At 38.0% G+C, this 26,324-nt stretch overlaps 2 protein-coding genes across 2 annotated transcripts; one reads left to right on the top strand and one right to left on the bottom strand.

Annotated features, from left to right (window-relative positions):
• Window positions 1–1,673: 1,673 nt before the first annotated feature.
• On the top strand, window positions 1,674–6,004 carry ccl44 (chemokine (C-C motif) ligand 44). The gene is made up of 5 exons (XM_051673221.1): window positions 1,674–2,917; window positions 3,299–3,428; window positions 3,741–3,888; window positions 3,994–4,026; window positions 5,609–6,004. Exons 1-5 carry the CDS (start codon window positions 2,857–2,859, stop codon window positions 5,615–5,617), a joined length of 381 nt encoding a protein of 126 aa, XP_051529181.1. The 5' UTR covers window positions 1,674–2,856; the 3' UTR covers window positions 5,618–6,004.
• A 2,259-nt stretch (window positions 6,005–8,263) lies between these two features.
• On the bottom strand, window positions 8,264–19,662 carry slc1a6 (solute carrier family 1 member 6). The gene is made up of 10 exons (XM_051672917.1): window positions 19,469–19,662; window positions 16,506–16,763; window positions 16,073–16,210; window positions 15,358–15,565; window positions 15,230–15,272; window positions 14,818–15,131; window positions 13,566–13,799; window positions 13,209–13,403; window positions 12,211–12,345; window positions 8,264–10,352 (listed from the first exon to the last, which is right to left on the bottom strand). The coding sequence occupies exons 2-10, from the start codon at window positions 16,720–16,722 to the stop codon at window positions 10,154–10,156; spliced, it is 1,683 nt and encodes a 560-aa protein (XP_051528877.1). The 5' UTR covers window positions 16,723–16,763; window positions 19,469–19,662; the 3' UTR covers window positions 8,264–10,153.
• Between the last annotated feature and the right edge of the window lie 6,662 nt (window positions 19,663–26,324).

The following is a 26,324-nucleotide window of genomic DNA, read 5'->3' as shown; positions in this document are numbered from 1 at the left end:
TGTCCATAGAAATAAGCATTTCCTCACTGTTTACCAATAAATATCGAAGACTTTATCTTCAGACTGGGTGCTTAAAAACAAAATGTAACATAGCATCATGTCCATGGAGTTCTATGAATGCACCAGAGAATTCAGAAATTCCATGATCATAACAGTATAGCTTGTGTCTTTCCTGAGATTTAACTAAAGCGCGTCCACAGGGAAAACAGTCTTCTCCAAATGGACAGTCTCTGGTGGTCTATCAGTGTGAGAGATGCTGTCGATCCAGCAGAAATAAAAATGTTGCCAAAAAACTGAAAACCAATATTTTGTGTTCGTATGTTGGTTTTATGTCCTGATCCTGGACATAAAATTAATTAATTCTAGATTAAGACAAACAAGTATGCCAGTCATTGCATAGGCAATTTAAGATCATGATAAAGAACTGTAGGATGTCATGCTGAAAATTCTTTGCATAGCTGCCTTTGCATGGATGGGCTTTTGTAACATGCTTATACTTAGGATTAGGGATTCGAACAAACCCCCTAACCCCAAGTATTCAGCTTCGGCGCACAACTCATCCTGCACCATTTGGCCAGACATGAATGATACTTCAAATAATGCAGCTTGTTGAGGAGCGATCAGACTCATGATTCTCATCTGGTCTGACAATAAAGCAGGCAAAAAATCCCATAGACTTAATTGAAAGATGGACCCTAGCCATATCTAGGGACCAGAATATCACAGAGACTTGGATTGAGTTCTTTTGACTTGGGTTAGTAGGTAATCGCCCAGCAACTGCCTAGCAGTGCCCTGGCAACCACCCAGGAAATTTTCTACAGAAAATACATAAATCCAGATTTATTATGTTTAGTGATTCCTAAATCTGGATCTTCTGTTTAACACCACACAACAAGGGCCAGTGGTATTTATTTCCACCACTTTCATTTTCCATAGAATGACACTAAGTTACACGGACAATTCTCTTGAAGCGAGCTAGGGTTAAAGGGATAGTTCACCCAAAAATGAAAATTCTCTCATCATTTACTCACCCTCATGCTATACCAGATGTGTATGACTTTCTTTCTTCTGCAGAATACAAATGAAGATTTTTTGAAATATATCTCAGCTCTGTAGGTCCTTACAATGCAACTGAATGAGTACCAACATTTTGAAGCTCCAAAAAGCATATACAGGCTTCGTAAAAGTAATCTATAAGACTCCAGTGTTTTAATCCATTTCTTAAGATGTATAATAAGTGTGGGTGAGAAACATATAAATATTTAAGTCCTTTTTTATTATAAATTCTCCTCCCTGCATAGTAGGTGGCGATATGCAAGAAGAATGTGAATCGCCAAAAGCAAAAGAATAAAAATGTGGAAGTTGAAGTGGGGATTGTTAGTAAAAAAGGACTTAAATATTGATCTGTTTCTCACTCAGACTTATCCAATAATTTCTAAAGATATAGATTAAATCACTGGAGTCTTATTGATTACTTTTACGGTGCCTTTGTAGCTTAAAATTTTGGTACCCATTCACTTGCATTGTATGGACCTACAGAACTGAAATATTCTAAAAATCTTAGTTTGTGTTCAGCAGAAGAAAGAAAGCCATACACATCTGGGATGGCATGAGGGTGAGTAACTGACGAGTTTTCATTTTTGGGTGAATTATCCCTTTAAGTGCCTTGCTAAAGGGTACAGTGGTGAAAGTTTATGGATTGCCCCTTGCATGAATCAAATTATTTAGTGATGAGCCCAGATCTTTAACCTCTAGGCCACACCACTTCAATTCTAGTAAGTATCTGCATAGATGTCTTGGTGGAAGGCTAGTAATCTAGGAGCTCTCAAGCCATTGAAACAAACCCACATTAAAGCTTGAGTGTTTGTACTTTGTTATAAATAATTGTTTAATAATTGTAAAATCTCTTTATGTCCATCATAGTCCATGAAGCTGTTCTTCATCCACAAATGAATGAGGTTTCTTTGAGCAGCGGCTGGCATTTTTCGTTGGACATGCTCTGCAGTGGTCCCTTAATTGCCTAAGAGATATGCGGGAAATACGATTGGCTTGTGCACATAGTAAAGTCATGGGGAGGGTATGTTTTCGGAGATGAACTCTCACATGCCTTTCACATACATGCCCTGGGACACGCAGATGGCATATTTTCAATCTAATGATCTCAGGTATGCCAAAACCATAAAGTCCCAACAGTCCCTCCACATGACTCAAGAACTTGACATTTGGATGTGATCTAAATGTCTGCACATGAGTACACACATTGATTCCTGATGTTGTGCTGGTTCAAATGTTTTCTCACACTCCTCCCTTTGCAAAACAAACCTCAGGACTGGTTTAATCTAACTTCAACATTTTTGCACTGAAATAAATCAAACGTTTCCAAAAAAGTTTGTAAATTTAATGTAAGGTGTTGCCTTTCATTCAACATTTAACTCCAGGCCCATATTTCATTTCAGACTGCTGTTGTTAATCTTCATTTTTCAAATGTTTACGGGATTTTTCCATATTGTTTTTTATTTTCTGTTGTTAATAATTTGCAGTTGTAAATTGTCATGCAGATGGTTGAAGGGCGATGGTCTCAAAACTGTAGTAATTGTGGCATGCATCGCACCATCAGTTGCATATCTTGACGTGCTAATTGGACAGAGTTGTGCATTTCTCAACAGAGAGGGGTGATGCTACGACTGTGAAAATAGCACACGAGGGGGGGAGCGAGAGAGAATGTGGGTGTGTTAGTGCTTGAGAGAAAAAGAGAGAGAAAGCGTGTAGGGTAAGGGAGGGAGAGAGGAGAGAAATAAAAACAGCACAAGAGGACAGCAGGCAGCACGGAGGATAAAATCCCTCTGAGGTTTCACCATGTTCCTGCAGACGGTCTCCATCCTCTTCCTCTCTGCCATACTCTTCGGCTGCCTGGAAGGTAAGGTGAAACTCTCTCCTGTGTCTGATTGTGATGTCGGAATGGGGCGGCAGGAACCAGATCGCAGTGATGGAGACAGAATCCTACGATAGCCAGACTGGTTAAGAAGCTTGCATGCTGGAGTTTTCATGCATGTTTGAGGATATAGGTGTATTACAGCTAGATGGAAGACTGTACAATGTAACTACTGCATTGAGATCCCTAAATAGGATGAAAAGAATCCAAATTTGATTATGGTACCAAATCATTTTATGGTTCAACTGTTGAACGTGCCAGCCAAATGTAGTATTTCATCAGTTACGATGCTTGACTTTGGGATTTGGGGGCCAGATGAGAATCTGTGTTGAATTCTGGTGCTGGTTTGTGATCTTTTCCTGCCAGGAAAAGGTGTGCAAATGCAGCGAGACATCCAGTGCTGCATGCAGTACTCTCACGGCAAAGTCCGGACCAAAGATGTCCTGAGGTATGAGGTGCAGACGGAGGGGCCAGATTGCAGCATAAGTGCCATCATGCAAGTATTCCAGGCATCCTGAAGCAATCACAGACATGGAAAATATGCCCTATTAAAGCTCACAGACGTTGCCATCTAAGCAGGTCAGATTTTTATTACTGAGAGTGGTAATTGTCAGGCAAGAAGAGCAAAGAATGCACTCAGGCTGGGTGGACAATGCCCAAACTGTTTTTTCACCAAGACCAATTTGGTCTGCGCTGACTTGAAGCACAGCAGATTAAGAGATTTGCTGTATGTTAAAAGAGCTCTAAGTTTTTGTATGGAGTTTGGAGAGGTTGGCGCTGATGTTCTTGCCTGTTTAAATCATGGCAGATTGTACACCAAAAAGGTGGTGAAGTGTGCCGATCCAAGGGACAGGAAGGTGAAGAGGTTACTTCGGAAACTGGTCCAAAGGCAGGGAGCCAAAGCCCACAGGACCATGTGGCTACATCCGCATATGAATCTGCCTGTGATGTCGGAGGTAGGATGTCCACATAATTGTGGAGGTTGTTTTGGTGTCCTAATAAACCTTCTGCTTTGTGATCCAGAAATTGGATGTCTTGAAGTATGATTTTCTCTTTGACAGGTTGCTGTTGTTAATTCCCAAAAGATGAACAAGGTAAATAAGTACTAATTGATGCCTTTTTTTAATAGAGTGCAACAGTAAGGTGACAAAAGTAAAATTCACATTCATTTTCTTATTGAGAAATAGATTTTATAGCGATAATGTATGAAACTTTTAAGACAGACCTACCATGAGACTAGAGATTGTTAAATGATGGTATATGCTAGAAGCCACAAGATCACACAAGTGCACCTCGACTTCATTTTTTTAAAGTGTTTTTGCTAAATTTCCCAGTAACAAAACTGCACTACCCTTAAACCTGAAGAGATATTCAAAAATCAGAGAAGTTAACATGAAAATGGGAACCATGGAAAAAAGGCCCTATACCATGAAGCATTATGAATGACGTAATCAAGTCAGTTGGTCCACACTATTATTCCACTCATTATTGTGTTTATTTCCATTTTTAGCTATAAACTTCAAATATATGGTATTTTATACTTATAATCAATGACTGATAGTCAAAAGTTTTGTATTGCACTGTCAATTCTGATTACATAGTTTGCAATGCTTCATGGTATGAGAAATTAATTCCCTCACAAAAAAGTACACAGTCATTGTTTTTGTTTTTTATGATTTTAAAATATTGTTTCAAATCAAATGTTGTAATTAATCTTAGGACTGAATGGCTTAGATGTGTTTATTGAAGAATTATTTTAAATTCCTATGGAGGAAATTAATGGGAAAAACGTCCATATCCCAGGACGCCAAAAAAAGTAGCCGGGCCATTGCACTCTATTTTGGTATTAAACAGTTGTTGTTGGTTTTTTTGTTTTATTTTGGTTTTTTGTATCAGTCATCACTCTGAAGATCTTAAAGGGATAGTTCACCCAAAAATTACAATTCTCATAATTTACTCAACCTCATGCCATCATAGATGTGCATGACTTTTTTCTGCTGAGCACGAACAAAGATTTTTAGAAGAACATTTCAGCTCTGTAGGTCCATACAATGCAAGTGAATGGGTACCAAAATTTTGAAGTCCCAAAAAGCACATAAAGGCAGCATAAAAGTAATCCATACGACTCCAGTGGTTAAATGTATATCATCAGAAGCGATATGATAAGTGTGGGTGAGAAACAGATCAATATTTAAGACTATTTTTACTTTAAATTCTCCTCCCTTGCCAGTAGGTGGTGATATGCATGAAGAATGTGAATTGCCAAAAACATAAAAAGAAGAATGTGAAAGTGGAGATTGATGGTAAAAAAAAAAGGAATTAAATATTGATCTGTTTCTCACCCACACCTATCATATAGCTTCTGAAGATATAGATTTAACCATTAGAGTCTTATGGATTACTTTTGTGCTGCCTTTATATGCTTTTGGAACTTCATAATTTTGGTCACCATTCACTTGCATTGTAAAGACCTACAGAGCTGAGATTTTTTTTCTAAAAATCTGGGATTGGATGAGGATGAGTAAATGCAGAGAGAATTGTAATTTTTGGGTGAATTATCCCTTTAAGTTTTTGTTATTCCTGAAAACATTGAAGTGATACCAGATGTTTTTTATTATTATTTAATTTTTTTATTTTTTCACTTTTTTGTTTTTTTGTTTGTATTTTTCCTTTTAGACCAAGTGAAAGGTGAGGGAGGAAAGTTGATCGATGAGTCTCCAGCCTTCTTGTGTGTGTCACTGTTTTCTTATGTATAAGAAAATATACGTCGTAGACTCATAACATTCACTACCAAACAGTATGTTATCCAGATATATTGTGATATTTAGACGTCCTCTCAAATGACTGTTAATCTATATGCCAAAGTATTCTTCTCTGAGACTTGTTAAAGGTTGTTCATAATCTCTGCAGCTATGTATAGTCTCTATAACTTATTATACAGTACAAGCTCTTCTATAGAGTCCAGTAAGCTGGTAAGACTGTTCTCAACCAATTTATAGTGCAATTACAGATTCTCTTATGTATGTTAAAACACAACTGATTTTTATATATAAAAATAACTGAAAGTAGTCCAATTTGTCTTGTTTTTATTGCGACAGTTAGGGACGCTCTCCCGATCTCAGTGGACGATGACTTAAGCAGAATGTACAAAATTACTTTTAAAAGTTGTTTTTTTCTCCAACTTGTAGATTAGATAAAATTGAATTACCCTTATTGCCAAATTAAGTGTAATTCAATCTATTTTATTTATTTTTAATCATTTCTTTTAAAGGTTACTGATGAACTTTCAAGAAATCAAATTTCCCATCTCAGGCCCAAAGTACCAGGGCTGTTACCACATGTCCCTCCCAATATTCAGATTAGTGGTCGGCATTTAAATGAGTTAATACTGATAGTATTACTTAGTTTTGGTCTGCAAGTGGAAAAAGAATAATTATCAATGGCATTTCTCTTTCAAACGCTGTTACATTCTAAATGTTTTGGGATTGAATGTCAGTGCAAAAATGGCCTTAACTAGCAAATATTATTGCACCACATCACATTATATACAGTCAGTATTCTTGTGCTTTGTGCCAAGAACAATATTTTTTTAAATATCTGTTTAAAAAATCGCTTTTGGCTCACTCAATTGATTTTTTTTTTCCACAACAGAATTGCACTATTAAACTTAACAAGCCCATTATAAGTGTAAACATAATGAAATACTGAAGACTGTAAGAGAAACTTACATCTGTTAATTGTTTTAAAAAAAGCATGTCATTCCTTTAAAAATGATATCAGAAAAATATATCATTCTCGAAGTGATATATTCATTAATTTCCTTTAGCATCATATATATGTCCATGCTCTACTGCCTGGCCAAAAAAAAAAAAAAAATTGCATTCTCTAATAGTGCATTCTCTAATTGGACTGCCTTTAGCTTTGATTACGGCACTCATTCGTCATGGTATTGTTTCGACAACCTTATGCAATGACACAACATTTATTTCCATCCAGAGTTGCATTAAGTTTTGGCAGAGATCTTGTATTGATGACGGGAGAGTCGAATCACTCTATAAAGTCTTCTCCAGCACATCCCAAAGACTTTCAATAGGGTTAAGGTCAGGACTCTGTGGTGGCCAATATATGTTTGAAAATGATTCCTCGTGCTCCTTGAACCACTGTTTCACCATTTGAGCCCGATGAATCTTGACATTGTTGTCCTGGAATATGCCGTGCCATCATGGAAGAAAAAATCCATTGATGGGATAACCTGGTCATTCAGTATATTCAGGTAGTCAGCTGACTTCATTTTATTTCTGTATAACATTGCTGAGCCTAGACCTGACCAATTGAAGCAACCCCAGATCATAACACCGCCTCCAGAGGCTTGTACAGTGGGCACTATGCATAATGGGTGCATCACTTCATGCACTTCCCTTCTTACCCTGATGTGCCCATCACTTTGGTATAGTGTAAATCTGGAATCATCAGACAACATGACCTTTTTCCATTGCTCCACAGTGCAATCTTTATGCTCCCTATAGCAAACTGAAGTCTTTTTTCTGATAAGCCTCACTAACAAGTGACTTTCTTGTGGCCACACAGCTGTTTCATCCCAGTCCTGTAAGTTCTCGTCGCATTGTGCATGTGGAAATGCTCTTTCACTATTAAAAATAGACGTGAGTTCTTCTGTTGATTTTTTATGATGTGACTTCACCAAGTGTTTTAGTGATCTATGATCACGATCATTCAAGATTCTTTTCCGAACACATTTATTCTGCGAAGCTGACGGTTCACCACTATCCTTCCAGGTTTTAATAATGCGTTGGACAGTTCTTAACCCAATTCCAGTGATTTCAGCAATCTCCTTAGTTGTTTTCTTTGCTTGATGCAGGCCAATAATTTGCCCCCTATGAAATACAGTAACATATTTTCCACGACAACAAGATACGTCTCCCGACATTTTTGTTTATGAGAAGCTACACACTGCATCATTTAGGGTTAAAAGATCTGTTGTCAGCTAAAATATATTAATCACTGCAATAATGATCCAATCATAGGCTCTTAAGTATCTGCTTATTTAAATTCACTTTCTTTTTTTTCCCTTTTTTTTTTTGGCCAAGCAGTGTGTGCCAGTGAGTGAAAAGTTTTCAATGCATGCATTCAAAAATGCTTTAAGGCCACTTAAATTTAAATCCTACACTTACTCACCACTAGATGAGGCTGTTTTTTGTGTATGTTATAAAGTGATATGTTGGCGCTCACTGACAGCATGTTGTGGTTTGATTGGACAAGAGGAATGCTGGAAATTATGTTTTTAAAATGTCTCAGAACATTTATTCATCTTGACACCTTCCAGACTTCAAAATACCCAAATATGCAAAAAAAGAAAAAAAAGAAAAAAAATTTTTTTACAATAAAACTAAATTCTATTCTATTCCATAAATGCATTATAAAGGATTATAAATAACAAATAGTATACAGTATAATGCCATTTACACATAGTTCACATTTAAAAGTAATAATCTCCATGTGTTATACACTGTCTAGTTCATCCATTCATACCAGCACTGACAGGAGACTTGGTATGGGACAGTCGGAGACTGGGGTCAAGTGCTTTACACAGGCTCACTGTTTAGATGGGCAGCACAAACATTTATAGAGCTGGCAGATAGAGCAGTCTCAAGAACAATGACACAATTAATGTAATAGCATAACACACCTTGGCTGGCGAAGCAGAACCAAATAACCACGGTAAAACAAAAATCAGATTCTTTCTAAAAATGAATCACTTCACAAACTTCTACACTGTCTTTACTGACACCAATCAGCTAAACTGTTACATCCTGCTGATATGTACTACTAAAACCCATCCAAAGCAAATAATATCACTAAAATCTATTTTTAGGGGAGGAATTATACTTTTACATACTTCACAGTCTGTTATGTAACAAGGGTTAAAGTAAAAGCGCAGTAAAGTTAAATTCAAATATCGAAGAATATCATGCAACATCATATAAACATCTACAAAAATGAATGACTTTAAGTCTTAAAGGAATATTCCGGGTTCAATACAAGTTAAGCTCAACTGACAGCATTTGTCATGTTGATTATCACAAAAAATAACTTCGACTCTTCCTCCTTTTCTTTAAAAAAGCAAAAATCTGGATTCCACTGAGGCACTTACAATGGAAGTGAATGGGGCCAATCTGTAAATGTTAAAATACTCACTGTTTCAAAAGTATAGCCACAAGACGTAAACAATGTGTGCTAACATAATTTTAGTGTTAAAAAAAAATAAAAAAAAATGACTTGCTAACCTTTTCTGTGTAAAGTTATATACAATTTTATAACTTTGTTGCCATGACAATGTAATGCCATAAATCCTGTAATCCTGCAAAAAAATGTGATTTAAACAACTTCACAGCTAAAAATAATACACAAGTAATAATCCAACAGAAGAATTCATGTAAGTGCTTTTATGAAATATTTCTGCCTTTAAACCCTCTAAAAATAGGCCCCATTCACTTACATTGCAAGTGCCTCACTGGAACCTCGATTTTTGCTTTTTTTAAAGAAAAGGAGGGACGAGTCGAAATAATTTTTTGTGGCAATCAACATTATGCCATAAATGCTGTCGATTGAGCTTAACTGGTATTGAAACCGGAATATTCCTTAAAGATAAATAATTAAAACATAAACCAAAAGCAGAACATAAACATCAAAATAACTGAAAAAGGTTCCCTTTGTCTCTACATGTGATTTCATCAATGAGTTTGGCATTGTGAGTTTGAGGTAAGAGGTTAAACATCTGAACGATATTGTGTAATAATGCTGGTTTAATAACATTAACAAACTATTCATTTCAAAACACTCTTATATACGTTTATTTATATCTTAAACGATTATAAAGACCTTAATGTTTTTAACAGTCTTAAAAAGGCATTATAAAACTAGCATCGTGATATTATAATAGGGTGCTACTTTGCCTTAGATGTCATTCACTTTATATAAAAAAAAAAAAAATTAAAAAAAAAAATGTAATACTGACAGATAAAACCACAAACAATACATTAGGATTGGGGTTTTGTTTAGTAACATTCTGATATCTTTTTTTTTTTGTTTGTTTTTTTTTTTTTTACAGCATTCTATTGAGCACATTTCGATTTTCTGACATTTTTTCTAATTAACAGTGATTAAGGTATACTATATAACTACGATTTTTGAATGCAATGGCTGTTACATAGTGGTTTCACTGTTGCGGTGTTTGAGAGAATCATTATCCTGACAGATGAGCTGGTATGGCTTTTCATTCTCCTCAATAACAGAGTTGACGATTTCCACGTCTTGTTTCTGAAGTTCCTGTCGTGAAAGGTGCTCAACAATCCCAGCGCCAAACGAATCTCCCAAAACGTTAGTGGTGGTCCTGAGTCGATCCCTGGAGAATAACACAAATAAAATAAAAAACAAAATCACACAGATTACAAATATCCAGTTAAAAAAAACAAAAACAAAATTCGTTAAATGCAATATTCTTCAGCTAAAACTTCTACAAGTCTGGCAGAATCATTCTACAAGTGATAATGTGTGGTTGCTAGGGTGTTCTGACTGGTTTCTAGATGGTTGCTTACTGACTCAAGTCAAAAGAGCCTACCTCCAAGTCTATGATATTCTGGTCCCTAAATATGGTTCAGGTCCCTCCTTTCAATGTAAGTAGGATTTTTTTTTCTTCTTCTTCTTGTCTGTTTTATTGTCTAGCAGGTGAAAATAAGTCTGATCACTTAAAAATTATGTGGGACAAGTTGCACTGAAGTTTAATACTTACAGTTTGGGGTTCATTCAATTCCTTAACCTCGTGCAACTCCGTGTTCACATGCGTGGACGTTATATATTGGCTTCGCTATACGCAATGCATAATTTAAATTCATTCAAACTGACTGATCTCAGTTCAGGAGAATCTGGGCTGTCAGTAAAGGGCTGAACTTTTGACGCACAGAGTCATGTGACCAAACAATATGGAGCTGATCACAATAGAGTTTGTCTTTGGGAGAAACGCCAACAAAACTACATCTGGTAAGAGACCTAATTAAGTTTTTATATTGAAACCTGTTTGAGTCACAAGATTAGAGTCTCTAGTTTCATCTGATATGCCATTTCTAAAATTTGAGCGATTTATCGCAAAACTTCACACTGATAAATACAGTGTACACAAATGTAAACTCTAGTGCACTTTTTCCTTAGAAATCCTATATTAACTGTGCATTATCATATTGAGAATCAATGGGTTCATCCAAAAACTGAAAAATGTTGCTTTCAGAGGCTTTAAATGGAGTTAGGATGAAAATAAGGTGCATTTCAAATTGTTCAGAGACCAGTGCAGACAGACAGCACACTAGAGGTTAATCATTCACTAAACAGGGAGTAAGGGAGCATCCTATAGCTCCTAAAATCTGACCAAATCAGTTTCAGGCTTGGACCACTCAACATTTTTGGCAGATATGGGACAATGGTAATCAGTACATAGATTCAGAATTTATAATGTATCATTTTATTTTTAACATGGTTGGCAGTGATTGGATTATGCTGGCCATTAATTTGAATCAGAATTAATTATGCTAATTTCTGATGTAATGTCTGTAATGTCTCAAAAACACAAATAACCAACACTCCTGGAAACATAAACCACTTGATAAAAAAAAGAAAAGAAAAAAAAAGAAAGAGAAATATGACTTTCTATAGCTTGGTATTATATAAAATTTCACAATTTATTCCCGCTGTCCACATTTGTATACATCAATTTTTAGAAAAAAAATTCTCTCGAACATTTTTTTTTTTTTTGCTTTGTTTATTAGGTGTTACTAGTTACAAATCAAAAAGGGAAATGGAAAATGCACATAGCAGTCAAGCTTGGGTCTCAGGAGGTTAAGTATGAGCATTCTAATAGTAATGCTTTCTTAGCCAGCACCACTAATTACAAATATCCAAGTACAAATGAAGCCCTAAAGAGTAATATTATTTTGCAGAACATGAACGTATAAAAGTGTAGCAACATTATTTTTTCCATAATCTGTTCGAGCAAAATTTTTAGCATGCAACCTTGAGTAAGCCACTGAAAAGGAATATTCATTGTTTTCAATTCAAATGTTGCTATTATGGAAGCACAATTAGAAAGCAGAATATGTTAACAGTGCCAAGAGACCTCCAGATTAGCAGTCTGCATTATGTATCAATAACCTTTGGGAGAGTGCTCTCTACTAGAGCCGCATGCTTCAACGTGACATTTGAAAGAGACTCACAGGAACCAGTCCACTGCGATGATCAGTGTAATGTCCTCTGTGGGCAGTCCCACCGATGTCAATACTATCACCATGGTAACCAGCCCAGCCTGAGGGATACCTGCTGCTCCAATGCTGGCGGCAGTCGCCGTGATGCTGGAGAAAAGACGAGGCTTTTTAATATGACAAAACACCCGAGTTTAATGCAAAATAGCCCACTGGCAGTGTTGGGTAGTAATGGACTACATGTAATCCTGATAACATAATAGACTTAAATTAATACACTTAAAATTTAATTTAAAAACATGCAATAAGTAATCCAAAAGTATTCATATTAGATTACTTAAAAACTGTAATCTAAAAGATTATGTTACATATTATAATGTATTTTTACCATTTTACTATAATTTATAATCGGTACCAGATTACATTTCAGAGGTCAGTGTTGTGTGTAATTGGATTGCAAAGTAATTACTGTAATTAATTACTTAAGGGCACAAAGTAGTGTAATGCATTACATTTTAAATTCTTGTAATTTACAGATACTGACTTTCAATGAAAGTAATGAAACTAATTACAAGTACATTACTTGGGTTACAAATATTTATAAAAAATATTTATGTTTAATACAATTAAAATGTGCATTAATATGTTCATATGAACGTCTGTTTGCATTTCAATGAACAGAGAAAACAGACATTTAGAATTTGAGTGGAAAAAAATATTTCTGACAAGCGATTTAGAAACTAAATTAAAAGTAAAGTAATTAGTAATGTGATTACCTATGAAGTAATCAGTGAAGTAATCTGATTATAATTTTTAGAGAAGTAATTAGTAATTTGTAGTTGATTACTTGTTTTTAGTAACCCAACATTGTCAGAAGTTTTCTACCCAACATTGCCCATAGCGATATGATTTACAATAAGGAGATAAGTGTGAAATAATGTTCTAAATATGTTTTAAAGAACATTTCCTTAGAGACAGATGCTTGAGTAGTACTTGCGTTTATCATAACCAACCTTATGGTGAGGATTTGCCCAAAATTTAGGTCCATCTCATTGACTTGGGCAATAAAAATGGCTGCCACTGCCTCGTACAGAGCTGTGCCATCCATGTTGATTGTAGCTCCTACTGGCAGCACAAATCGTGTCACTCGTTTGTCTACGTGGTTGTTTTCCTCAAGACAACGGAAGGTGATGGGCAGGGTAGCAGAACTGAAGAGCAGAAATACAGGTGTTAACAATAGAAATACAGTTCTGTAGAAACACAGCTAGCACAACTTTAGTATGAATTGGTTTTCCAAAACATAAAATTAAAGTAAGCTTTAAGTTGTAGGTGCCCTATAGGGGGCTCTGTACTGCACCCACTGTGGTTACCTGGATGAGGTACCCAAAGCAGTGATCAGAGCCTGCAGCAGCCCAGCGATGAAGGTGTATGGGTTCTTTTTGGTCACCACAAAGAAGAGCAGAGGCAGAACAAACAGGCCGTGGATGAGCAGCCCGACAATGACAGACACCGTGTACATCCCTAACTGTCCGCCCACCTGTGCAAGGTCCTTCATCTCCACAATCTTCCCTGCAATCAGGAAGAGGATGCCCACCGGAGCATACCTGCCCAACAAGGTAGAAGTGTGATCAGAGGAAGCTATTTTACAGCAAAGATGCCGCAATAATAACATTTGAGGTAGTTGGACAATATTAATTTAATATATTTATTTTACAGTGAACACAAGCTTAGCATAATTTAAAGTCACACTGAATAAAAGTCATTTTTGCAATTCTGTCTGGTTACAACAATGGCACAGAAATTAAATACTTTACCTTTAAAAGAATAGTTCACCCAAAAATGAAAATTCTCTCATCATTTACTCACCCTCATGCCTTCCCATATGTGTATGACTTTCTTTCTTCTGCTGAACACAAACTAAGGTTTTTAGAAAAATATCTCAGCTCTGTAGGCCCATACAATGCAAATGAATGGTGACCAAAAGTTTGAAGCTCCAAAAGCACATAAAAGCAAAATAAAAGTAATCCATACAACTTCAGTAGTTAAATCCATATCTTCAGAAGTGATAATGATAGGTGTGTGTGAGAAAAAGATAAATACTGAAGTCCATTCTCACTATAAATCTCCACTTTTTTTTTGCCAATTTGCATTCTTTGTGCATATCGCCACTTATTGGGCAGGGAGGAGAATTTATAGTAAAAAAAGGACTTAAGTACTGATCTGTTTCTCACACACACCCATCATATCGCTTCTGAAGATACAGATTTAACTACTGGAGTCATATGGATTACTTTTATGCTGCTTTTTATGTGATAATTGAAGCTTCAAAATTTTGGTACCTATTGACTTGCATTGTATTGACCTTCAGTGCTGAAATATTCTTCTAAAAATATTTGTTCGTGTTCAGCAGAAGAAAGTCATACACATATGAGATGGCATGAGGGTGAGTAAATGATGAGTGAATTTTCATTTTTGGGTGAAGTATCCCTTTAAGTATGAATTTGTGTATCTAAGATAAACAGTATGGATAAATGCATAAATGGCTGCCTCACTGTTGTCAAGACAGTGACTAAACAACATCTCAGCAGGAGAGTTATCAGAACAACATAATCAGACACTAACCAGATGATGATGGCTACCAAGCGCATTATGGCCTCATTCAGAGAGTCAAAAAAGTCCCGCAGAGCCTGGCCCTGCTGTTTCATGTTCCCAATCACTAAACCAAAGCACATGGAGAAGACCACCAGTCCCAGGGCATTCACCCCATTAGATGAACCTGAAATGGGGACAACCTCTTCCATGGTCTCCTGGATGGTCTGCAAGATTGTGCTGAAGTTGGACACCTGGCCAATTTCTTTAGAGCTGATGCTGTCTGACGCATTGACCATGATGCTGACATTTTTAGTCAACACAGTCTTCTTATATAGTGTTTTATACTGAAACAAAAGATGGATGATTGGTTATTTCTGTTACTTGATGAGAGATTGTGGTGCATTGTTTGGAAAGATCTAGCAGTAGAACAGGATTTACAAACCTGTTTAAAGCAGGCCTCAACTAAATTAGGTGGAAACATATTTCTGTAAAAACAATGAGAAAAGTCAGACCCTGTAACATCTAAAAAATAAACACTGATTGCACCAGCCAATCTAAACTTTCCCTTACCTTATCAGGTCCAAAAAGGCATCAGCAGCCTGCACTGGCTCAATGCTGCCACTTGAGGCCATGGGTCTGTCCCTGCTCCCTTTACCTGGCCTGATTATAATCACAATAACAATACCGATGAAAACAGCTATAAACGTGGTCACCATATAGTAGATGATGGCCCGGATTCCCATCTTTCCAGATGCCTTGCTGTCTAAGGATGAGATTCCTGCAAAGACAAGTGGCAAAGTCTTGCACCTACAGACCAAATGTCTACGATTAGTTAAAGCAATAGTTCACCCAGAAATTAAAATTCTGTCATAATTTACATAAAGAGACATTTTGAAGAATGCCTGAGTCGCTCTTTTCCATACAATGAAAGCAAGTCCCAGTGACCAAAAAGGACAAAAAAGAAACAAACAAAAAAAAGAAGAAAAAAAAACACACAATAAAATGAGTCCATACAACTAATTTGCTAAATTCCAATACTTTTCTACACCTTTACAGTGCATTTTTGCCTTGACAGCCCCTAGTCACCACATGCTTTCACTGTACTGAAAAAAGCAATGTGAACATTCTTCAAAACATCTTTTTTGTTCCATGGAAGAAAGACAATCATACGTGCATGGAACAACATGAGTAAATCATGTAATTATATAAATGGTGTCTGAATTTTAATTTGTGGGTGAATTATTCCTTCTGAAGGAGCTATATAGAATAATGTTTGCTGGTGTACCTGTGACAAGACTGGAGATGATGAGAGGTAGAACGAGCATCTGAAGCATCCTCATGAGCAGCTCTCCAGGGAAGGAAAAATACTTTACCTCTCTAATGGACAGGTTATAAGGCCTGAGAGTGAAACCCAGCAGCACCCCTGAAGAATGCAGTCAAACACAGTTACAGAGACTATTGTGATAAAATTACCTAACCTTGTCTGTGCTAGTTATATCCAAAAAGTTATATTCAAGATTTAGTCAACTTTAAAGCTCAAATAACACATTTTTGCTTATAATATATAGATTATAAATCAAATAAGTTAAATGTGAAAGTTTAGTTTGCCAATTTGTTGGTTTGTCAGATCTATAAACTTCCCTCACTCTGCCATAATCATAAAAACAACTTTCCAATTAGAACTGTGTGTATTGCTCCCGGCTGATGATCTGCTTTACCTACAACCACTGCAGCCACAGTGAAGATCACAAACATGTTCCTTCGCAGGAAGGTCTTGATGCTGTCTCGCGTGATGCCACCCATCTTTTGCCTGCCTCCAGATATCCGCTTCTGTATAGCTCTGCAGAGATGCTGGAGCCCCTCCTCGGCACGCTGTGGCTTCTCAGAGTCTTCACTCAAAAAAAGACTGGTGCTGTTAGGAGTCTTCTCATTCATAATCAGCTCTAATACATGATCCAGCAGGGTTTCATGGGAAACTGTGGCAGAAAATTGAAAATATTATCAGAACCACTGGCCATTGTGGGGTTTGAACCCACAACATTTCAGTTACCAGCAATTCTTATTAACTGCTACATCCCACCACACCCCAGTTGTAAACTATAAGTGTGGGTGATTGCATTCAACCATACCCATGCTATTTCTGCAGTATATTGTGCATAATAAAGTTATGTACATTTTCTGTATGCATGGAATACCCAGATGGCTTACTACATTTGCCAAAATGTGCATTATACCAGTTATTTCCAGCCATGGGTATGTGTACCTTAGGGAATACTTAGGGAGGTACATAGAGATTTTTTTATTTGGATTTTTAAGTCAATTCTTCCAAGAGATTAAAATAACAACATTAATGTGTGTAAATGGTGTCAATTTGTGTGGATAACATTTATTTAGCTGAACATACAGTAAAAGATGGGCTGGTTTGAGTATTTCTGTAACTGCTGATTTCTTGGGATTTTCACACACAACAGTCTTTAGAATTTACTCCGAATGGTGCCAAAGACAAAAAACATCCAGTGAGTGGCGGTTCTGCAAATGGAAACACCTTGTTAATGAGGGAGGTCAATCAAGGTGGTTTTAATGTTGTGGCTGATCGGTGTATATAGGAACACATTTCTGGTTTGATGTTGCTGAACAGGTACTTAAAGGGATAATTCAACCAAAAATGAAAATTCTCTCATCAGTACTCACCCTCATGCCATCCCAGATGTGTATGACTTGCTTTCTTCAGATAAACACAAATGATTAGATGAATATCTTAGCTCTGTAGGTCCATACAGTGCAAGTGAATGGTGACCAGAACTTTGAAGCTCAAAAAGCACATAAAGGCAACATACTGTAAAAGTAATCCATAAGACTCCAGTGGTTACACCATGTCTTCAGAAGCAATATGATAGGTATAAGTGAGAAACAGATCAACACATAATTCCTTTTTTACTATAAATTCTCCTCCCTGCCCAGTAGATGGTGATATGCACAAAGACTGTGAATCGCCAAAAACAAAAGAATAATGTGAAAGTGAACATTACTAGTAAAAATAAAAAATAAAAAAAGGACTTAAATGTTGATCGGTTACTCACCCACACCTATCATATTGCTTCAGAAGATATGGACTTAACTACTGGAATCATATTGATTACTATTATGCTGTCTTTATATGCTTTTTGGAGCTTCAACATTTTTGGTCACCATTCACTTGCATCGTATGGACCTACAGAGCTGAGATATTCTTCTAAAAATCTTCATTTGTGTTCAGCAGAAGAAAGAATGTCATACATATCTGGGATGGCATGAGGTTGGGTAAATGATGAGAGAATTTTTATTTTTGGGTGAACTATCCCTTTAAGAGAATACAGTACTGCTCCTGTAGGGGACATATATTGCATGTTAGTACACTTCTGTTTGGACATCATTATTGGGCCACAACACCTTTAATTACATTCTGACTCCACAAGTAGAAAAAGCTGCAGTTATGACATCCTCTTATTTATTAAAACTGTAAATGCAAAGTAAATATCATAATGAGGTGCTAATCCTCAAGACAAAAAACACAGATGTTTCAGATGCACAACTGCATGGCATTACAAGTGTGTAAGCTCATGGCTGTTCTGGAGAAAGTTGTGAGTGTGGTGAACCTGCTGAGAGAACAGGTTTACAGCAGACTGGAGCACATAAGGAGAGGTCTAATGTTATTTTATTTTTTTTCTAAACTATCATTTAGAAACATCAATTTTGCCTAGCTTCCAACCACACAGAACACCCTAGCAACCGTATAGCAACACCCTGTCAACTAACCACAACACCCTAGCAAGCACCACTCACTTCTTTAGAAAATATAAACATTTCGTTTTGGATAATAGGCTATTGCATTTTTTAATTCATACATTGCCTAAATGCTTTAATGCATAAAATGCATTACCAAGATTCCATGAACAATATCCAGAAAATCATGAACTGGGCAGTAAAAGTTACTAATTAGTCAGAACACTGAAAATTCTTTTAACATTCCACATTTTAGGATAAATAAACTCCCTGTTATCACAGAGCTATTCCACATCTCTATGCACTTTACTTTAGACTGTTTAAATAAAGCCTTTACATGGGTCACTCACCACTCATGCTTACACAGCGCTGAGGTAGGTCTCTTATAGGAGGAATGTGGGACTGTTCTCTTTACTCCAGCACTGAAAGATTATCTGGTCGCAGGTGAAGCTCTACTCGTGTGCCAAACACACATGAAAAGGTTTGTCATCTGGCCTGACCTTCAAACCTTCTCTCGCCTTACCAGTGACCACATACTGGGCAACACCACAGCCCTTGCAGTCTGATCTAGGGCCAGTCTCCCCTTCATTGATCCCTACTTGATGAACCCATCACTGATCCCAAAGCAGTGTAAATACTCTAACATCTACAAACACCCCAGGTGAAAACTACAAAGCTAACTCAGACCATAATCTTGTCCACTCTCCCAATAGTCAACAAATCCCTAAAAGAGCAGCACCTGATCTCACCTGAACTAGAACATCACACAGGTTGAGCAGGTTGTTTTCTATCTGTAGCTTTATAGATACTGGTTGGATCAGTGCTGCCTGTTAGAGAAAGAATAAACCCATATTCCTGCCTATATAATATTGTATAGACAATATGCATGTTTTAAAACATCAATATAAGATTGACTCACTCGTAACAGTTCTTCTTGTAGTAAATTCCTCCTGTGTTCTGGTAACTGTGCGCGCAGCTGAGGGGCGACTGAAGCGTTATAACTGGAGATTCCGCGATATTACGCACTGACAAACGAAAGAAAGAAAGAAATTAAAATCACCGAGAAACGACTTGAAAATGATTTTTTCGTGTGATGTAAATGTTAAGGGGAGCTTCCTGTGTGAAGAAAAAGCGACCTGACATACTAGTGCAAAGAATCATCAAATAAAGTATAATTGGGGGAGGCGTTTAAAACTGAGTGGACGCAGCGACAACACCCGTTCACACTGATGACTTGATTTCTGACTGTTCAATAAGGAAATCTAAAGGTTATTATATGTTATATATGTGGATATGATATATATGTGTAAATATGTAACAGTGTGCGTATTTTTGGTCTTTATTAGATGATAAATAAAATTGCATTTATGGTTAAAATGCTTTATTGTTTCAAGATATAGGAAAGAGTCAAACATCCTGCGTATCTCATTACCATGACAACGTGCCTGCTTGAACTTGTTGGGGTCCAGCTTTCTGCGGGTTGTTAATGACCTACGCCGATCTACCCACTCACCCACCTACACAGCCAGTTGTGCTGTATAAACTCCTCTTAATCTTTCACTGCAACTTTCCCCAAGGAACCTCAAAAGGTTAAAGGTTTAACTTTGGGCATGTATTTTGTTCATGTATTTTCATGATGATGTGAAAAAAAATAAAAAATGAGGAATATCAAAAATCATCAGAATCCGAATCAGCTTTATTGCCAAGTATGCTAACACATACAAGGAATTTGCCTTGCTGACAGGAGCTTCCAGTGCACAACAATACAATACAGCAACAAGACAGAGATAATAAGAAAAAATAATTAATAAATAAATAAATATTGAATACAAATAAAAATTGAATAGAAAATAAAGTATATATAGAATACACAATAAGACTATATATATATATATATATATATATATATATATATATATATATATAAAATATAGGGTTTCCCCTTTTCTCCCTAATTTGGAATGCCCAATTCCCAATGTGCTTTTAAGTCCTTGTGGTCGCGTAGTGATTCGCCTTAATCCGGGTGGCGGAGGATGAATCACAGTTGCCTGGCTTGTTGAGCGTGTTACCACAGAGACATAGTGTGTGTGGAGGCTTCACACCATCCACTGCGGCATCCACACTCAACTCACCACATGCCCCACTGAGAACGAACCACATTATAGCGACTACGAGGAGGTTACCCAATGTGACTCTACCCTCCCTAGCAACTGGGCCAATTTGATTGCTTAGGAAGCCTGGCTGGAGTCATTCAGCATGCCCTGGGATTTGAACTAGCGAACTAGCAAACTCCAGGGGTGGTAGCCAGTGTCTTTTACCACTGAGCTACCAAGGCCCCCTCAATGGGGCATTTTTAACTGTTCATGAGATGGATAGACTGATGGAAAAAACTGCTCCTGTGCCTGACGGTTCATGTGCTCAGAGCTCTGTAGCGTAGGCCAGAAGGCAACAATTCAAAAATGTAGTGGGCATGGTGAGTGGGGTCCAGAGTGTTTTTTCCAGCCTTTTTCCTCACTCTGGAAGTGTACAGTTCTTGAAGGGAGGGCAGGGGGCAACCAATAATCCTCTCAGCAGACTGAACTGTCCTTTGTAGTCTTCTGATATCCGATTTCATAGCTGCACCAAACCAGACAGATACTGAAGTGCAGAGGACAGACTCAATGACTGCTGAGTAGAACTGTTCCTCAACTGGCGAAGGAAGTACAACCTCTGCTGGGCCTTTTTCACAGTGGAGTCAATGTAGGTCTCCCACTTCAGGTCCTGTGAGATGGTAGTGCCCAGGAACCTGAATGACTCCACTGCTGCCACAGTGCTGTTTAGAATGGTGAGGGGAGTCAATGTTGGGGTGTTCCTCCTATCATCATCACCGTTTTGAGCGTGTTCAGCTCCAGGTTGTTTTGACTGCACCAGACGGCCAGCTGTTCAACTTCTTCACTTATGCAGACTCATCATCATCTCGGATGAGGCCAATGACTGTAGTGTCGTCTGCAAACTTCAGGAGCTTGACAGAGGGGTCCTTGGCAGTGCAGTCGTTTGTATACAGGGAGAAGAGTAGTGAGGAGAGCACACATCCCTGGGGGGCACCTGTGCTGGTTGCACATGTGCTGGAAGTGAATTTCTCATCTCACTAGCTGCTGCCTGTCCGTCAGAAAGCTGGTAATCCACTGACAGATAGACGTGGGAACAGAGAGTAGTGTAGTTTAGTCTGGAGAATAGCTGGGATGATGGTGTTGAAAGTCTGTAGTCATTAAGTCCTGTGATTTTGGGGTTCTTTGGGACAGGAATGATGATTGAGCATTTGAAGCAGCATGGGACTTCACACTGCTCCAGTGATCTATTGAAGATCAGTGTGAAGATGGGGGCCAGCGGGTTAGCACAGGATTTTAGACAAGCGGGTGAAACACTGTCTGGGCCCTGTGCTTTCCTTGTCTTTTGTTTTCTGAATATACGGCACACCTCTTCTTCACAGATCTTAAGTGCAGGTTGAGTAGCTGGAGGGGGAGGAGGGGGATTGCAGGAGGTGTTGGTCTTTGTGTGAAGTGAAGGTCAGAGTGGGTGTGGGGTGTGAAATTGGGACTTTCAAATCTACAGTAGAACACATTCAATTCGTCAGCCAGTTGTTGGTTCCCTACAGTGTTGGGGGCAGGAGTCCTGTAGTTAGTAAATTGTTTCAGGCCACTCCACACTGATGCAGGGTCGTTAGCTGAAAACTTGTTTTCATCAAACATCTTTGATTGTTTTGATGCATTTCTGGCAATGTGTGTGTAAACAAACTAGGAAACTGTGAGATGTGAAGACCAGCATCTCTGCTTTGGCCTGTTAAAGCCAGTTAAAGCACCCAACATCGCCGTGGATTGTATTACGTTTGTGTATTCAGAAGATTTCAGTGTAAATTGCTTGTGAAACAGTCACAATATGATTCTAGCTTTGCAAAGGAACTATTATTAAAATTTAAGTAACCAATTAAATTCATGAATATTTAATATGTTATGACTGTTCGATAGTTTATGCTGCGCTTGAATGAACAGTACGAAATGTGTTTGGTGTAAATTATGTGTTAACCCTGAAATGTAGTTTTAATGTTGTGTTGTGTTGAGTCAGTTCATTTTCTTCAGATTGCATTTCAAATATGCCTGTATTGGAAGGGCTGCATGATGTTAGCCAATCACAACAGTGGCCGTTTACGTTGTAGTCTTAAAGGGCCAGACATCTTAAAACTGAGCGTTTCAGACAGAGGGCCAGAGACAGGGTGGGAAATGATTATATATGACTAAATTATAACTGTTTGGTGCAAAACAACTTTACTAACATTTAAGTGGACCTCAGGGAAGATAATGCAATTATATAAAAAGAGTATGTCGTGACCCCATTAATCTCCACTATGTAGTGCTTCCAACCAGCATTTATTTAGCATGCTAACATTCACTTTCACTAGTAGATACACAAACGCATAAATGTTGGTTTTTTGGCTGTCTGGTTTGTTCCTGGGTCTTTTTGTTTGTGTGTTTTTTTTTGGTTTGTTTACCTCACATGGGTTGTTTTGATTTTGCCTGGACATTTGTATTTTTAGTTTTTCTTAATAAAGCCCCTTTTGTGTTTATAAGGTCTGCATTTGAGTTCTTCTGTTCCAAAACCTGACACATGTTCATTGAAAAACTGTGTATTAAATCAACCATTTTGATGCCTCGATCCTGTTCCCCTAGTGGAAAATTAAATCTCAATTACTATTTTATCATACACCCAACAAATAAATAATTATAAAATCTGTCACGGTTCCCATCACTTTGTCAGTCTGGGTTTTGGTCTGATGGGACCATGGCATTATCCGCCCATGTCTGTCTTTTCTTTGTGCTGCGCCAGGGTCGCGAGCTGTCTTCATGTTGTGCTGATTGGGTGCGTGTGTGGCCGAACTATCACACAAGTGTCCTGTCTCGCGTTGTCACCTGTTGTGTGCATCGCGTGGCGTTTGCCTCGCGATGTACGCTCAGGTTTTGTTTTGTGTGAGAATGCGTGGCATCGCTTTGTTTAGTGTTGCTACGCATTCTCTCGTCTTGTTTGTCGATTGGCATGAGAGTATATCGCCTCACTGTCTTGGCGATATGCGCTCATGTCACTCGTGTGTTTGCTGTCTTGTGAGAACATGGGGCTTGTTATTGTGGAGTGGAGTGGCATAGTGGGCTAAAGGACATAACTTGTAATCAGAAGGTTGCTGGTTCAATCCCCACAGCCATCACCATTGTGTCATTGAGCAAGGCACTTAACTCCAGGTTGCTCCAGGGGGATTGTCCCTGTAATAAGTGCACTGTAAGTCGCTTTGGATAAAAGCGTCTGCCAAATGCATAAATGTAAATGTGTTGTTTCTGTATCTCCGCGTGTTTCTCTGTCTGACGCCATACCCCTCCCTCCTTGTTTGCTCATTATTGTTTCATTAGTCACACTTGTCCTGTCTGTTAACCCACTTGATTTCTCTCCTTATATTAGGCTCCTGGGTAGGGTTGCACCAGCTGTGCGCAAGTTCACACGTAAGTTAGGATGTAAAGTTCACACTAAGGGCTTAGTAACTACTAGTTAGTTTGTAATGATGTGTCTTGTTTGGAAGGCTACATGCTAGGACGCATCCTTTGAAGGCTGCAGTATACCGAGCGTCCTCCTTTAAACAAGTCTCGTTTAAATGAGTGAGGGCCTTCGTAGGACGAATGGAAACGGAATGTAACATGATTGCTATGACATCACGCCACAACAAGATGTCTGTCTTTGTGACTGTCTCTCGTGGCCGCTGAGCATGCTTTGCGCTGCTCGCCCGGGTCGTGAGCGGTCTTCATGTTGTGCTGAGGTTTTGGTCTCTTTGGTATCGGGTGTGTGTGTGGCCGAACTCTCACAAGTGTCCTGTCTTGTTTTGTCACCTGATGCGTGCATCGTGTGGCGTTTGCCTCGCGGTGTACTCCAGTTTTGTGTGAGAATGCGTGGCATCGCTTTTAGTGTTGCTACGCATTCTCTCGTTTTGTTTGTCGATCTGGCTTGAGAGTATATTGCCTCATTGTCTTGGCGATGTGCGCTCATGTCATTCGGGTGTTTGCTGTCTTGTGCGAACACGCGGCTTTGTTATCGTTTCTGTATCGCCGTGCGTTTCTCTGTCTGACGCCATACCCCGCCTCCTTGTTTGCTCATTTCATTAGTCACACCTGCCCTGTCTGTTAACCTGCTTGATTTCTCTCCCTATATTAGGCTCTTGTTTGCTGTCCAGTGTCAGTCCGACTTGTTATCAGTCGTGTTTCATGCATCCTGTCGGTCCTGTCAGCTTTGGTCCTGTTCTTCCCTGCCTGGTCCGGTCGGTCCTGTTCCCAGCCCAGAGTTCCCTTTGTCCCCCTCGTGGGAGTTTGTTGGCCTTGCCTTTTGTTTTTTAAATTTAATAAATTACTTTTGTTTTTGACTCTGCGTTTGGAGTCGTACCTCTGCCCCCACCCCGTGACAAAATCACATAAATAAAAAAACACACAAGTTGGATCCGATCACAATGGAGATTAATTTGTTTATAGAATACTTGAGATGTTATGAAATGCCAAATATGATTGAAATTAACATAAAATGGTTAACCCTTTTCTAAAGTGGTTATTTTGAATAAGTATTATCCTAATTTGTTACTCAAAGCATGTTGCTGTCTCAAAATTAAGTTGTCAAATTTTGCCATATAACTTTTGTCCCTATATTTATGCAATATCACTTTGATGCCCCTTCCCCACCTTTTCTAAAAAAAAATCATTTTAATCAAAACAACCTTCCGTTAATATTTATTTAACCATATTGGTTTTCAAGTGTTTATTAGAACATGGCTTTAACATAAAAGAGTGCATTTCTCGTTTTTGAAATGTGACAGGAACAGATTGCATCACTATGGAAACACAATGGGCCTGCCAGTGTGTGGGTGGTATGTTGCATACATGTTCTACATTCAGCTACTGTCAATGCACATTCAGCTGCTAAAAAACAGGCATGAAATGCAATTAACTACTAATACTAAGTGAATTAGATGCAACTAATGCAATCATTAAATGTTTACTTACTGTTTCATACAGTGAAAGTGTTCTCTTCATAAATTACCTGCTAAGCAGTGACAAATGTCATGTCATGTATGTATCATGCAGTGTATTTATTCTATTCAAATAGGTTCCCTTACCACTCAGTCCACTTGACATTGTGTATTTACGCATATGGGGAATGCTTTCATACACGACCTATTTGAAACCTCTCTACAATAACGCCAATATTCTAATATTGGCTATGGTGTTTGAGTCCCGTCTGTTTTGGCGCGAAACTGACCGCTATAAAAACAGGTACACAGACACCATTTCCACAGAATTTCTTCCTTCAAGACAGCGATTCATCTCTAGTCTAGAAGTCCTCTACCCTTCGCCGACGATACTCATGTGTCAGCGGACGGAATCTTCAGAGCAGCGAGAAGACTCTCCGCTCCCCTGCAGTGCTCCGGCAAACACCTCTTCGCCTCGCCACTTGACGCTTCGCTGGTGAACACGCCTCAGCATCCTGATTCTCCGCAGCGCGTTGGCAGGTGTAGAGTATCCTTTTAAAGCAATTATAAATTATGTGATATAAATATAAATTATATATATATATATATATATATATATATATATATATATATATATATATATATATATATATATATACACTTATATATATTTATATATATATCTAAAAGAGCCACTTACGTGTTTGCGTCTTTTTCAAGATGTCGTTCCGTAAGTGTATATTATATG

Source organism: Myxocyprinus asiaticus, chromosome 35, assembly GCF_019703515.2.
Source record: "Myxocyprinus asiaticus isolate MX2 ecotype Aquarium Trade chromosome 35, UBuf_Myxa_2, whole genome shotgun sequence".
Taxonomy (NCBI): Eukaryota; Metazoa; Chordata; class Actinopteri; order Cypriniformes; family Catostomidae; genus Myxocyprinus; species Myxocyprinus asiaticus.
The sequence above is the reverse complement of the archived record's forward strand: the minus strand, read 5'-3'. Positions and strand labels throughout refer to the sequence as shown.